At 52.6% G+C, this 15,769-nt stretch overlaps 2 protein-coding genes across 2 annotated transcripts; one reads left to right on the top strand and one right to left on the bottom strand.

Annotated features, from left to right (window-relative positions):
- CTRU02_213683 (homeodomain-containing protein) lies at positions 1–1,357 on the bottom strand (the record flags this gene model as incomplete). The annotated part of the gene is made up of 3 exons (XM_036729982.1): positions 1–251; positions 323–1,160; positions 1,214–1,357. 3 exons carry the CDS (start codon positions 1,355–1,357, stop codon positions 1–3), a joined length of 1,233 nt encoding a protein of 410 aa, XP_036578243.1.
- An 8,128-nt stretch (positions 1,358–9,485) lies between these two features.
- Positions 9,486–9,680, top strand: CTRU02_213682 (uncharacterized protein; the record flags this gene model as incomplete). The annotated part of the gene is made up of 1 exon (XM_036729983.1): positions 9,486–9,680. The coding sequence occupies one exon, from the start codon at positions 9,486–9,488 to the stop codon at positions 9,678–9,680; it is 195 nt and encodes a 64-aa protein (XP_036578244.1).
- Between the last annotated feature and the right edge of the window lie 6,089 nt (positions 9,681–15,769).

Below are 15,769 nucleotides of genomic sequence, written 5' to 3'. Positions count from 1 at the left end.
CTAGATGCTCCCCCTCTTGATGTGCGCCGAGCGCCGCTGCTTCAGGCCCTCGAGGTCCTCATCAAAGGCCTCTCCGTCACTGAGGGGAACGCTGGAGCGTTTGCTGTCGCCATAGTCGGCACGCTCTGTCGATGGCAGGATCTTGCTCTCGCCGCTGCGGCTAGACATGGCGTCGGACTCAGCACGGGCGTTGCTGATCATGGTGGGCAGCTGCCGGCGCCGCGCGTTGATGAACCAGTTGGAGATCTGGTCTGTTGAAGGCGAAAAAAATTAGCGTTTGGCCCCAAAGAGAGTCTAACGGTTTCGGAAAGTGTAAACTTACTCATCTGCAGACCAGTCTGGCGCATAAGCTCCTGCTTCTCATCCTCGGTAGGGTATGGGTGATGCAGGTGAGCCACGAACCACGCACGAAGCTTGTCAGTCGTCTCCTTGGGCAGGTTGCCGCGACGCTTGCGTTGCTTGCTGTCGCCGTGCATGCCCATAGCGCCAAGTTCACCAATGCGCATGAATTCAGGGTAGTGGCCGTAGCCAGCAGCAGAGAAAGGTGTACGGTCAAACGGGTGAATTGAACCAAGAGATAGAGACTGAACGCGGCTGGGGTGGTGGTATCCGTAGGCGTAACCGCTGGCGCGGTAGGCAGGGGCAGGCTCGACCATGTGACCGGAAGGCATACCCAGAGAGGGACGGATGGGCTGGAACTCGTCCTGAGAGTGTCCACGAACACGCTGCATGGGGATCGACTCCCGCTCAGAGAAGTTCATGGGAGGAAGACTGGGGAGCGTCGGGCGAATCTCAGGGCGCTCATTGACCTCCATGGCGGGGGATCGCATGGAGGGCATGCCAGATGAAGACATGTAAGGGCTGGTTCTTGCGGAGCCGGTCCAGCTTTCAGTCGCCGCACGAGAGGGCGCTGGTGGGGAAATCTGGCGTTGAGGAATACGAGCAGGGCTCTCATAGAGTCTAGGTACGCGGCTGACTCTCTCGCTTTCTTGCTCCTCGTCGATTGAAAGTCTCCTCCTCTTGTTAGAGTTTGGCGAGTGAACATACTCTGGAGGCGTCATTACACCAGCGAATCCCACTGTTGGCGATGTGTTGGAGGAAGTGGTTCTCGTGGTTGATGCCTCTTGCGGCTGGAGACGAAGGTGAAGCTCTGGGATGGCCTGATGTCTGTCAGCTTTGGGAGAGCTCAACAATGTCAAGACGGGCTACAAACCTGACGGATGGAGGGAAGGGCGATTCTTTCCGGCTCAGTGCGAGGGCGCGTGGCATAGTCAGCTGTGGAAGACCTGCCCCCGTCCCAGGGGTAGGACTTGAACGCTGAATGGGGGGATGGGGCAGCCATGGCAAGCATAGACATCTTGTGCAGTATTCTCTCTTGGAAATGAATGTCTTTAAAACACGGCTGTTGCGGATGTAGCACTGAAGGCTAAACCCTTTGTAAAGTGAGAGGGAATAGAAAAAATGAGTGGTGGGCTCGTAAACTGAAGCCGCACGGCGGACAAGGACTGTTTCTGTCAGCTAGATGGACTTGGTTGGCTTTGTATCAGAAGGCCACCATACCAATGTCGGTCCAGCCAAGTATTTGAGAAATGGCACGTCGAGGATAATGCTTCTGCAGGTTGCTTGATCGAAAGCTGAATTCGACGGCTACTTTGAACGGAGTTGATATAGTATTGCTCGTCAACGACAGGCGTAGAGAAATAGAAGCAATAAAAGGATGCTGATGTAGTCAGGTGGTCCCAGCCGTTCTTCTGAATCAACAAACAGCTCGAATGGGATGATGGTCGGTAGTGGTCGAGTTGGATGCAAGGTGGGATGGCAGTCCTTTTGTATATCTTTGAGGTCTGGGGGAGGTTTCTGTTGTGCAGGGCAGGCAGAGGTAAGGTGGATTAACGGTGGGAGGTGCACAGATGTGGTGCCAAAATAGGAAATGGGAGAGAAGTGTCGAGGAGGAGGACCCGGCGAAGGGCCAAATTGGACAAATTAAGACGGTGATTTGAACACACTGAAACTGACACGAACCAGCCTCAGACGAAAGAGCCCCAACTAGTAGGTTCTTGAGTGAATCTGACCGTGGGAGGCGTTGAGCAAGGTGAAGTTGGAGAAGGAGTAGAGGTGCGCACAGCCCACGGATGCTTAATGCCTTGTATGTATCTGGGAACGAGGCCTTTGCTGATGTGGGGGAGGGAGGACGGTTTTGACGGCAGAGACTAAACCTGAACTAGCCCAGAGCTGCGAGGCATGGGCATGGGTGGCATGGCGAGGAGGACGATCAGGGTACAAGCAGCCGTCGATGAGGAACAAGAAGAGGATTGCCCATCTCGACCAGGGTCGTAGACCACGCCGTCCGTACCCACACCCATCAGGGCCTACTCCTAGGATGCTTAGGTGGCGTCTCTACTGGCGTGCAACGGACTGATATGCTAGGCTCATGGTGGCACTGGGATATGTCCAGCAGGACAACAGCATGGATAGGGGTCTGAACGACGAGGTCGACCAGGATGTGAGAAGGAGAGTGGAAAGATGGGAGAAGCACTAGCCTGCCTAACAGTGACACGAAAAGAGCCACTAGGTAATTGTAGTGTGTCTGTGGGCAGGGGTCGACTTGCACCCCCCCCCCCTATCCCCCCCAAGGGCTTCCCATGGTTTCCACCCGGACCAGGACGGTTGTGATGTAGATGAAATTGCCCGAAGGGGGGGACGCTGGCGGATATGGAGATATTCAATGGCGCTGCATTACTCCAACGACTGACTATCCAACGTGCCATTACATATGCAACTGACGCGCTGGCGTCAAGTTACCTCGCCCTTCCAAGCCAAGCCTGCTTAATTGTCTGTAACGCTCTGGCCGCCGTCAGATCTGGTGAGCTGGTGAGGGAATTGCTAGCATGCAGTAGAAACGAAGATATGCAAATTGGCACAAAACAAAGTAGCAGAAAGCGAGCAGCATTGACGGTCTGGTCCCAAACTTTGCTCCCTAACGTGTCGGTGCCTGCCGAGAAAAGCGAGGTCTTCACTGCCAAATTTCCCAATAGGAGTATAATCAGCGAAATTGAGAAACCGGAGATGCGGCCAATATAGAACCGATTCATGGTAGATTACACTCAAGAACAGTTTCCATACCAATGCCGATGAGAAACATGGATCTCACCGAACGCGGCGAGGGACCCGGTCCGGTCCTTGAATGTCCAAGACGGTGGTGCAGTCACCCGGAATAGTCCTCATCCCCCCCAAGATGACGCCCTACAATCACAAAAGTAAAAATAAAAAAACAAAACAACCTTTCAACGGGCTACCAACTGAGCTCGATGTTCCAAAATAGAAGACGCTGGCAAGTCCTGAATTATCCTGAACTTCATACCAAGTTTAGTTGACGTCCGTGATCCCTGGATGTGGCGGCTTCGGGAAGCTGATCACCAGCTAGAAGGCCTAGCAGGGCTCTCGGGCATTCGATTTTTTTTTTTTTGGACATATCCATATCAGCTTGAACGTTCACAGTCGAAGGAATTCATCGCTCGTGCCCGCCTTTCGGTGAGGCGCCGTTGGTTCTGCAAATCCCTGTTGTTTCCTTTTGTGCACATGGTCAGGGAGTGAGACAACCTTGATCTGGGACACGTCGTGTATATCATGACATTGGAGACATATTGACAAGAACGGTACTCCTAGTCAAGGGTAAACGATGTGGTGTTACAATCACTGTAGTAGCTGCATTTATTTTGCTACTGGTTGCTGAAGTTCCGGTTCGAGCCCGTATGCCATTGTGTGTGAGAACATATGCATTTGTGTATGGTATGTGCTGTGTGTGCTTGTGGATAAGGTAGACAGACGGATGGGATGTTTAGGCGGATGGGAGGGGGGCCAGAGCCTGGACGGACGAGGGTCAGCCAGACCAGCCAGGGCGGCCCTGACGTGACGGCGCTCCCCTGCTTGTCTGCCATCGATCCCATTCACACGCCCCCCCCTTTCGAAATTTCTGCCCGTCAGCCATCCCAAAACAATAAGGCGGGTCCGGAAGCCTCCTCGATGGGAAGAAGCACAGCAAAGTTGAGTTGTGCGCTAGAGCGGCTATGCCATCCGCCGCTGACACACCCCCTTCAGCCCAATTCTAACGCTATTCGAGTATCGAAATTTGTGCAGTACCTCACCAGGTCCGCGAGTGTCACAGGTTTGCAGGTATTTGACATTGCCGCGCGAGACTGGCGATGGATTAAAGCGCGGGAACACGATTCAGGCACCCCTCCCAGGCTGTAGATTGAAGATTCCTAAGATGGATGATTCTTAACCTTGCGCACGAGTCTTTCCGGAGCAATCATTCTTCCTCTTCACCAGTCAAGCGAATCATCAGTCGTCTGGTTGCAGGTGACATATGTGACAATGCTCAGAACAACAAACCCGTAGGTGTGTCTTGTGCACATGGTGTTATGATGGGAAATAACGCCTAGTCGTCAAATATGGCTCTGATGCTTCGACCATAACCTTCGATGGCGGAGGCTGTGCTTGTCAACAACGGGGAAAAGTCAAGGCGAGTCGACCCAAGGACAACCGATGCAGACTGAAACATCAATCATCATTGGATGCTTTTCTTCCGTCCGAGTGTTTTGGAACGAGTAGAGTTGCGTGCGACGCATGCGGTGCGGTGCGGCTACCCCCATTGACGGGCCACATGTCTGGTCATTATCGGATCGTTCTGACATTTGCCTTATCTGGAAGTGTTTGCAGGCCTTGATTCATATCTGAAGGCTGGAGACCAGTTGAGCAGAGTTGCTGCTCTGCGATTGGTGGCGATCAAACTTTGACAGATGTAACTTTTGTTCCCTCATCCCTCTCTTTCCGCCTCTCCCTTCCCTCCCCACAAGAGGGTAGAAGGTACCCGAAGTCATGCGGCTCCCGTTTCTTGTCAGCATCCGAGATGGCGGAATGCTTCGTTCAAACGCCACCACTTTAATCAGCATCTTTTTGAGGCCGGAAGAAGCGCCGAGTCATTCGTCAGGACTAAGGACAATGTGGCCAAGACTGTAGTGACTACCGTTTCGACTTTTGGTAAAGATGCTTTTTTAGGGTAGCTGGGCTAACAGGATGAGAGTGTGGCGCGCCCTAACGATCAAGCCTCAGTTCGAGCAAGGACCGAGTTAAGCGATTCTGTCCATCTTTCCCTCTCCCTTTCCCTCTTGTGGTCTTTGGGCCTGTCTCGTCGTCCGTCGCAGGGAAGGGGCAGGAAGGCGGGCAGTAACCCTCCGGAGCCGAAGCCGCCCGAGCGAGGGAGAGCTGTCAAAAACGTAGATCTACCGCGGTGATCCTGTGGCCCCCGGTCGGTACCACAATTGATTGGAGCTGTGGCTGGAAGGAAGTGGCAGGTTCCGAGTAGCATCACTGTTTTGCCCTGGCGGCCGTGGCAAAATCCTTGCGTCAAAAACCATCGCCTGGGGTCCGACGAGGAATTTTCTGCTCACCATTCTTTGACAGGTCCCAGAAACAAGCCAAGGTGTGTGCATGACAGCTTCAGGGGCTGGAAGGTTCGTGTCGATATCTAGGTAAACGAGAATTGCGATTGGTTGTCTGGGGCTGCCATGCTATGGTTAATCTGAGGTCGATCGGAAGCAAGATGGGATTGCTCAGGTTGTCAAACGCGAGCCTGAATTGCGATTGGCTCCTCAGGATCTGTCATGATGGGCACCTTGTCAAGTGTCGCCTCAAGTTGCTGCGCCACGAGAAAGTTGAGTTGGGGTTTCCGTCGGAACGGTGGTACACATCACACCCAAAGGGAAGGGGGGAGGGGCAGGAAAGGGGAGACAAGGAGAGACGGAAGCCCGGGTGCTGACTGATGGATGGCAGGGGCCACGGTTGTATCGTGAGCTTGACGTCCGAGGTTGAAGGTGTGCAGTAGTAGTGGTAGTAGTATGTGGTCTTTGTCAGGAAGGAGAGTGACTCTTGTTAGAGACCTTGCACCTGTGCTGTGAAAGGCGATCTGAGACGTGCCAAACATACAGCTGCACGTCGCTAGCGCACTGGTTCTTTGGGTCGACAGTTTCGATTACCTTAGCCTCGAGTACGGCGGCCCCTGACTGGCTGGCTTGCTTTCAACGAGATACAGCGTGATCGCATTCTGGTCATGGCAGCGGACGGTCGACGGTATCAAGGTCCCTCTAAAACCCCCCTTGCTATTGTTTTGTTTGATAAGGCGATAAGAGCAGAGCAAACCCGAGCCTTGTTACATCAACGAACCTTGAATCAACTCGCATCCTTCGGCTACCCGTACAAGACATTTTCATTTTCAATTTACTTCTATTTTTCTACTTTGTTTCCTTTGTAGACCTTCTTGTTATTCCATGTAACTGTGCGTGCTTCATTGTTGGTTGACAACAAGGAGATCCCCCCTCTCGGCAGGGGCGCTACTCTAGCATCTCGGCCAGAGCAACCAGCCGGACTCTGGAACCACTGCAGGTACCGATCCTCCGGCGGTACAACGGCCTCTCCCAGCGCTGAGAGCGGCCAATGCCACAAGGTCACCTGTCCGTGTCCCAGTGCCAGGGCTGGGGAATAAACGACAGCTTGAGCAAGCCACCAGCCAACGGTCAGCATCATAGGCGTGCGGTGGCGTTCTGGTGCATGGATCGTTGTTTTTCCCTGCTGGCTATATGCTCACTTATACTTTAATCTTAATGTATTTCGTCCCCTTCTCTACTACCATGTATTATTGTTTTTACTTTAGCTTGCGGCCGTAACAAAGCCAAGCTCGCTTGACAGCACACCGTACGTGCCTGGGCATGCTGGCTGGTAGCTAAGACAGCGGGCCTTCAGGTGAAGAAAGCCAAGCACGCCAAAGTACCAAGCGACAGGGCACATTCACACGGGATCTCACTGCTAGTACGTAGACTGACTATCACTGGCTTGTCTCAACATACCCGAGGTGACAGCATGTTTGCTGCTGCGCGTGGCTAATGTGTCCAACTCCAAGAATCATCCCGACTTTGAGGGACAGACCGGGGTGGGGCCGGAAGTTTCTTGATGATAAGCATCTGCTTGATCGAGGGGTGGGCGATACGTAGTAGAAATATGCGTCGTTGTTGGCTCACCCAATCAACCTGATCCCCTCGGAATACTGTACTGGTCTTCATCTGGAACTGCGTGTCTCTGAGCCAGTTCCCATTGCCCAGCCCTTCACATGGCTGTTGGCTCTCCCGCTCACATGGAATCCATGGCTTAAGCGGATGAAGAGAATTCCAAAGGGAGGGGGTGTGGCGATGAGTGTACTTGGGGGTGCTTGAGCCTTGCCCGGTCAAGCGCTGGAGCCGAGGTGCTGGCTACCTCATGGTCAAGGCGATCGGAATGCATATTCATTAGATGGCATCTGCATTGGGTTATGCATTCTAGTCAATAGGGTGCAAGAAGGTCTCAGTCATAGTCAGAGTCATAGTCACATCAGAGTGCCATTGTTGCCTTCTCCTTCCCCTCAGCGCTGATTGAACTGTGGAGATAATGACAAGTCCTCATTAAGGTCAAAAGTGGATACGCGGGTTGGAATTGAAGGGGAGAGAACTACAGAGGTGTCATTGCCAACACTGCGCTTGCTATTTTTTTTTTCCCCCTCCTATCCCCCTCCCGCTAGCCCTTTTTTTTTGTTCCTACCCCCAAAAATAACTAGACTTGGAATCAATAAGACACAAGCAGACAAGGTCGCCTGGGCTAGTACGTCTTCGTAGATGCTTTCCATACCTCATCTTGTCTTTCCCTAAGCCAACGACAGCGGGCCCAGCAGCCTGACACACCTGGCTCCAAAAGGACAGCGACGGGCAGATGCGCTAGGTTCTGCTACACCTTGCCCCAAGGGCCATCGCACGCCATAGGCCACCCCCCCATATCTTCCAAAATAAGCCTGGAGTGCCGCACGCCGTCACGTCCTGAGCCCGCGCCGGGTGTCACTTGGCATCCGGGCACCTCCCGACGGCCTGCGTCTTGTGGAGAATACAGGGAGGAAAATAGATTTGTAATTTTACCTGAGCTTGGTCCGGTGCAATTCCGACTTGCCTCAAGAGGCGAGATTCTAGGTCTTTTCTTCCTAGGAGAGAAAGAATGACCCCTAAATATGTCTTAATTAGTATGGGCATTTCAATGAAGTGAAGGTTAGGCATGAGCGGCGTCAACAGGCCCACTTTCTATCTCGGGAATGAAGAGGATTGATTGAAATCTTCGCCTATCAAGCGAAAGCAAATGTGCAACTGCAAAAGTTGCTCCTTGCCTGTCTCTCAAAAGTCTTTGGGGGGGAACAACCCCTGCCAAAGGACTCTTCCCATTGGCTCTGACTCCTTTCCAGCCCCTCAGTTCTCCGATCCATAGATTCCCATTTGCTGGCCGCCCCTACCAGATCCCTTCCTCTTCCTCTCACCGGTGCCGTAGACCTGGACTTGCCAACTGCTGTGAATATCCGCCAACAACGTTTTCCGATATGACATCTGACAAAAGGAGACAACAATCCATCCTGCAGATTGGTACCAGATGGGTACCAGCTGGGCCACACATATGCCTACGCACCCACAAATGCCGCACGTACATACGAGCCTTGAGCTCGCACTCGTACTTCTCAATCCTAGAGGACCCGTCCAGCTTGACTGGCGGATGAGTGAGAGGTACGGAGTCCTCCAAGCTACACAAACACCCATATCCCTCACGCACACTGCACAATGCATAGCGCACATCCCTCCCAACTTCGCCAGCCGGTCAATCGCGGTTATCTTCCGGTTCACGCACAGAGCCAACCAACTGCCCAGTGCTGTTTCGAATTCGGGCCAGTCTCGATGTTAAAGATCCTTTAAGGCTGTTCACTCGGTCCTCGCTACTGGAGCGATGGAAGAGACGTCTGCTCGAAGGAGCTTTCTCCGCCGCCGTCGCTGATTTACCCGCCTGGCTAACTGTCGTGTTGTGCTGTCCAGATACTGGACGCCACTGACTGCGCGTTGACACAAACAAGGCCTGATGCTGATCTGGACTCGGGGGCCGAGCTCCGTCAAGAAGACGTCCATGATCGTTCTACGACGCCTCAGGGGAAAGCCACTCTAATTGCTGCCCAGTGACAATCTCTTCATTTTAGACAAGAGCCTGGATCCCACCGTGCTTGTCATATTCACTGGACCAGCTTGACTGATCTACACTATTCCACCGACCCAACGCTAGCCATCCAGTAATCCCAGCATCACTAATCATCAATTAATCACGTTTAGCAGCATAGTACTGTGCACCCTGGTTGTTCTGTGCGCCGGAGCGCGTGCCTACCTGCAGAATGGACTGGACGATCATGCCAATCGAGTTGCCGGCCCTTGCTTGTTGACGATGCAAGATGCTTGCCTGTGTGCCTGCTTGCCTGCTTGCCCCAAGCACCAGGCCTGCCTGATTGGCCTGCCACTATTGTGTCGAGCAAACTGCATAAGCCAGTACTGCTGTTTTTTTGGATCGCCTCTGAATCCCCTCAGCCCCTCCGCCTCACCGACGCCATGGCCCACGCGGCAGCTGCAATTGGAATCGAATCGGGAGGCACTGCAGACGCCAGCGGCACGCGCGATCACAACCGCCTGCCGTTCACAAATCGATCTCGCTTCCCATCTGCATATTGTTCCGACCAAAACCATCACCGCCAAGTTCCATGTCACATTGTCCAACATCATAGCACAACACCGCCCGGCCGATGAGTTCACCTTGGCCTCATCCTCCGCCATTCAAGGGTCAATAGGGGAGTTTGAGCTACTGTGGAGACCGCCTTGTCATACCCACACGGCCCAGGTCTGAGGTCTGTGTCTTGACCTCCACCGGCAACAGGGTATATCGCGCTCGACGATGCAACCCTAAAAATACCTTGTGCCACAACGGGTAGCCTCCGAATTTGCTCCCGAAAAGCGTTCACATCGCGCACTATTCACCGTCTCTAGCACCTCACAAGCTTCAGGTAGCTGTAAATGACCTCCTCCCGAGAACTTTAACTACATAGCCGAAAAGATAGCTCATCCTTTTTTTCCCCTCTCTTCCTTTTCATTCTTTTTTAATCTATTTTTTTTTACCTTCCTCTTTTTTTCTTTCTTCACAGAAATAGAACGATCAGTCACGGAGTGTCTGTTCGCCTCAACGCCTCATGTTTCAGAACATTTGATCGACTTTGATGCAGCCTCCCTTCATCTGTTTGCATTGCATCCCAGATGCTGCGTATCGTTATGTCGGCGAGTGGCGTAGCTGTTGTGCTCGTCGTGTTTTCATCGCCCATCGTCAATGATACGTACTTGTGTTTATCTGTTGGGCGGCATATCCGGTCTACCATGCAAAAGGGCAATGAGAAAATCGCTGGAGTGGAGATTCAACTCCAGGTTGCTACGCACCAACACATGGCATCGTACGTTTGACAGCTCCATGGTGTCTGGGAAAAAGAAATGGGACTCGTTTTCTCGATGGAAACCAGGTCTGTCCGGGCTGCCAGATCGCTGGGTGGCCCACTCGGCCGCATAAGCAGGGGTCAAATTCGCAAAAATCACCCAACTAAGCAAAGATTACCCGTCGTGAGCGTTCCCATCCAAATGGATCTCCATTGTCAAAGACAAGGGGCCCAACTTCCATTGATGAGACGGCAGAGCCCGCCCACTGGGGTCCTTTCAGGGCTACCTTGTCGCTGTTCCACCGACCCAGTTATCTTTCTGCTCCACGTTTCGATTCGACTCGGATCCAGCTCCGTTGTTCACTACCGAAACACCCTGAATACCTTTCAGGTCAGGTGACGGACGCCTTAACACAAGTTCAGCTGTGCCATGCAAATGATTGGAAATGGTCGCCCATCATACGAATATGTGCGACACGCAGCAGACGGTGCTTGCTTAAGCGTGGGGGAACAGCCGAGAAGCTGCATCCAGTGGAGAGAATTTCTGCTATCTTTGCCATGTCAAACTCCAGGTTATTAAACTGGTGGGCTGGCTGGCAATCCCGGGGGTCTGGTCCTTTAGGAAGACAAGGGACCGTATCCGGCATATTGCGTCGGGAAACCCAACCGCCATCGACGACCCTGAATGGAGAACCGCTCCATTGAATCTTGGCCAGGTTCTCGATTTCCGAGCCACCATTCCCCAATCACCTCCTGTCAGAGTGTGGATGAACCGCATGCCGCCTTCATGTGCTGTAATAATGACCCGCTCATTTCAAAATTGAGCCTCTGGGCAGTCAAACTGTTGGGATTTTTACGATCGTCTGCCCCTTCCTTGCCTTCAAGAAGTCGCAAGCAGGTCATACTTAGACGTACTGCTGTGGCCCCAAGAAAACAATTTGGTCTCGGACGGAACCGTGGTTTCATGGGTCTGTAATGTGCTCTCCACCAAACCCAGCCTGTCTTGTCCTTAGAAAACCAACTTGACGGGGCTTAGCATTAGGTATCTCTCAACTGGATACATGGTCATACAAAAGCAAGGCATGCAGCAGCGTGTGACCGGTATTCATGTTGTCCTGTATACCAGCCGCATTCGCCAGGAGACAAAGAGCATGCTCCTACCCCCAGTCAATGTTCAGAGCGGTATCTGAAGCAACCAATAATATGCTCGGCCAGGCCAAGAAATACTTTGCACGTTAGTGTTACGGTGCCAGGTTTTTTGTGTGTGTTAAAGACTAGCTGCCAGCGTCCAGATATCGCTACCTCGGTTATGCTATGTTCCGTATCTTCGGACCACAGGCCCGGGTCAATCATCAAAGATCGAATGGCCAACAGAAGTCTCTCACTCGCAAAGGCTGTTACGCTAACAAGCAGACAAGATAGACTCTCCTTCAAGCATGGCTGCACAACCCTTTAGTTTTCCTGAGGTTTGGCGGCCTAGATCGACAACAATGTTTTGACAAGTCCCGTTCAAGCATTGTGCCGCCAAGTGCGATGCAGCCTGGCATGATCAATGATCTAACGGAGTTTGCCCCTCCCCCTTATTCTTTTGAGATGCGGACTTTGGCCGATGTCTCACAGGTCATATGCATGTCAAAGATACTCTCGGCTTTTACGATGGGCTGTCGACTCACCACCATACGTGAGGTCACTTGAACGGCTGTTCTGGTGATGAATCCAGGTCCAGTTCGTTGCGTAACTCAACAGCTTCGGAACTGTCGGAGTTCGGAAATGCCCTTCACCATCTGACGATTCCACTTTATAAAAAAAATTGGAGCCTGACTGGCTGCATCCTTCGAGAAAATCTCCAATATTTCCATATTACCAAAGAATCTGGCAAGATCTGGCCTGACTCGAGGAATCTAGCCTGTTCCTCTGTATGCTTAACTGTAAGTCGGCGTTAGGTCCTCAGGCTCGAAGTTGATGCTCACGTTATACCGAGAAGCCATGCACCTTGCGGCCGGGAACCGCCGTCTGCCAGGCCGTCGCCAGGCCCTGGACGAACACTCTCAAAAAATGTCCAGGCATGTCGTACGAGCTGCAAGCATCCAAATGAGCCCTATACCCCATTTGACTCTCTACATACGATCAAGACAAATCATTTTGTCCAACCATCCCGTAGCTCTGGGATTTCAGTGGGTACTTTACGATGGCAGCCATCACTCGTGCCTGGTGATTGACGGTTGTGACAACGTTTGCCCCTCTGAAGCATCCCAGATCGGATCTTTAGGCGGTAGCAGCGACCCTTGTCACAACCCTGTGTATTGTGTCGCGTCGCGCAAGCTGCTCCTCATTAAGTAACATAGCCGCTTAACACAGCCGTGCTGAATACAGCAGTACCGTTCTGGCTTGTCTGGGTCCTTGAAGTGACACGGACATATCAGATGGAGACCAGAAGGTCCACCGGCCGGTAGTTACACTCAAACGTACTACATCGTATAGTACTCTCGTCCAAGTCGGCAACGTCAGCCATTGCAGCCGCTTCCAGCTCCGCACGTCAAGCGCAAACTCTCACAGTGACAGCCATGGTCAGCGTTAGCGTTGCAGGGCCAGGGTGAGAGCGTCTTTCAGTCGGTAACATCGGGCGCTCGTGAAGGGAATGAGGTGCAAGTATCGCTGACAGGCCGCGGCTCCAATTTCGTCACCACCTTACCCCCGTATCCTCCACCTACAGGAGCAGAAGCATGTTTTTCTGGACCTCATCGTTGTTGGTAACGGCTGCCAGTTGGAAGACAATGGGTTGAGATCTTTGGGGTTGGCACAGGGCTGTGATCCGCAAAACGACAAGATGAGGTCCAGCTCAGATCCAAACGCACGATGCAAAGTCGAAAGAATCGAACAAAGATTATTGGAAAATAGCCTATATTAACACTCCACGCAGGTATCTTTAGGGACAATTTAACGAGATATCTGGGCCCATTATGAAGTCATTCTTCCGCGGCGATTCGCGCTGTTCAGCGCAAGCCCCATCCCCCGGCGATGGGAGTCATATCGATGCGTTACTCCCCACTGCCCACCAAAATTGCAAAGGGATCTGTCAAGTTTGACAGCCGCAAGGGGGCCACCAGATCCAACGCTGATGGATCGGACTGGGACAGTTTGAGTGGAGTGGCAAGGTGGATAGGAGGTTTAACGTCCAAACATGCCCTCTGCCGATAATGTGTTCCCAGTCTTATTCAAGGATCAGCCATGTAGAGGGGAGCAACCTTCATCACGCTGAATGCAAGACTGGCGTGACTGGCAAGGATGAATGGGGAGTCAGAAAGGCTCTCCTCTTGGGGTCGGCCCCTGAGGCCGAAGCCAGGGGTCCGGTCAGCATCTCATCCACTCGCAAGTTGTCAACACGCCCCGCGGACAAAAGACCAAAGGAAAACCTGGGCTTCGCGGCAGACCATGTCCCGGAAGCCGTGCACAATTGCCAATCAATGTTCTGGCGTTGCTTCCGGATATCTGAAACCGAACAGGCAGGTCCGACCGATGACAATTCGATTATATTTCTCCACTCGCTTGTCTTGACGTAATCCTGGCCAGCCGACATTTGGCTCCCAATCGGCCGCTTGATTGAGAGCTATCAGAGATTGAAGCTGGACCAGAGGCAGCTCCTCACCCTGACTCTCATTTTTCTCTCTCGTCTCACTCGCTCCGTCCCTAGTGGTAAACCCAGCCTTAATGTGGCCCAAGCGTCCTGTCAAAATCGGTAAAAAATCAAAACTTCAAGTAAGCCGGGGACTCCTCCCCCGGCAGGTCAAGGGGGACCCCAGCACCTGTCACGGTTTCTGGCGAGCGAATCGCATTCCATTATTGCATCCAGCCTAGAAAGCGAGGCAACGGGCTTGATTGACACTGGCATAATCTTCCACGTCGCTCTTGGAAGGGAACAGTCAGGGGCACGTCTAGAAACTGAAAAAGATGGGATTAACAAAGCACAAATGCATGTGCATAGGATGTTTCTCTGGTGCAGAAACCTTTTTGGGCCTTCAAAACGGATCGGCAACGGTTCTTCAACTTCGAACTGCCGAGGGACTCTTTTGCCCCTTTCCCTAGTGATTATCGTTATGATGTTATGTCCTGCATACTTATGACCCGCTGTCAAACCACTCTCTGTCGATGTTCGGGTTCCCTCGCCATCCTTCTCGGCCACCTGACAGGGATAAAGCCTAAAACTTTCTTTTTCTCGTTCGTAATGGGATGGTTTGTACAGAGCACAGGATCTCGTTGCTTGTCCCTTCTGACGGACCCCTCACGCCCCTTCAGAACCTGGCAGAAAAGGGGGGGCGAGGGGACCATCTTGTCACATCCGTCAGCCAGTCGCAACTTGTAGATTTCTGGCAGGCCGTTGGGGTTGCGGACTGCGCCACCCTTTGACCTGTCTCGAAAAGAAACATCAGTCCGCCCGAAGGCCCCGATGTTCGCTGAACAGCTTTCTCTTCTGGACGACACTTGCGAGTCTTGAGGTGAAGTTTGTCACAGACAGCCCAATGCTCCTGTCACACACATGCACAAGCAGCACGCACCCCCATGATCTATCTCTCTCACTCGCGTGTCCTGTCAGTGACGGCCGTTTTTGACACTCGGTCAAACAATTTGTCATTGATCATCTTGTCTGAATACCTCGTTTGCCGGCAGACGAGATTGGTCAGTCGGGCTTTGACAGCTCGGTAAGAACATTGGAAGGCAGCAGACACACGCCCACGCGCACTTATGCACTCGGATGCCTTCTTGGGGGAGAGAGAGAAAGCGTCCCCCAGACGTTCGTCCTTGTTCGTACTAGTACGTGAGCCGTGATAAATCCATAGACTGTCGACAGACAGACACCACACATACACACCCATACATCAGACCAGGTACTCGAGACACGACAGGTAGCTGCCGTACCTGACGGATCTAGATTAAAGGTGCCGTGATTACCCCTTGGCGCTCACATGAATGGGATCAAACTTGCATATTCGGACCGGGCCACGAGGTGGACGAGGGGGCCTGAGCAAGCTCCCTTTCGCTGACTTCTGCCTTACGAGCCCTATACTGGACCTCCCATGTATCCGTGATATAAACAAAACGGCACTTGAGAAACGCGGATCACCACAGATCATTGATCAGCACTGTAACTGCTGCACACTAACAACTGATCCCCCCTTCCCTCCGCCCTCCGCATAGCCTACTCGCGCCTTCCTTGAACCATCTGACAAATGATGGAGGCGTAGAAAGCCAAAATGGAAGGGAGAGCCTTGCAAGACGCCGCCTCGGGTTTGACCTTATTTGTCTCCTTTCAGAAAATAAAATAGTCATGACTGATAACGGATGACGTGATACCCGAGCATCCGGGAACAGGGAAGGTTGGAAAGATGCCAACAGCATTGGGGATCCGAAACGTCCCAAATG

The sequence above is a fragment of the Colletotrichum truncatum genome (genome assembly GCF_014235925.2).
Source record: "Colletotrichum truncatum strain CMES1059 chromosome Unknown Contig_0010, whole genome shotgun sequence".
Classification (NCBI taxonomy): domain Eukaryota; kingdom Fungi; phylum Ascomycota; class Sordariomycetes; order Glomerellales; family Glomerellaceae; genus Colletotrichum; species Colletotrichum truncatum.
This window is presented reverse-complemented; position numbering and strand designations above follow the sequence as displayed.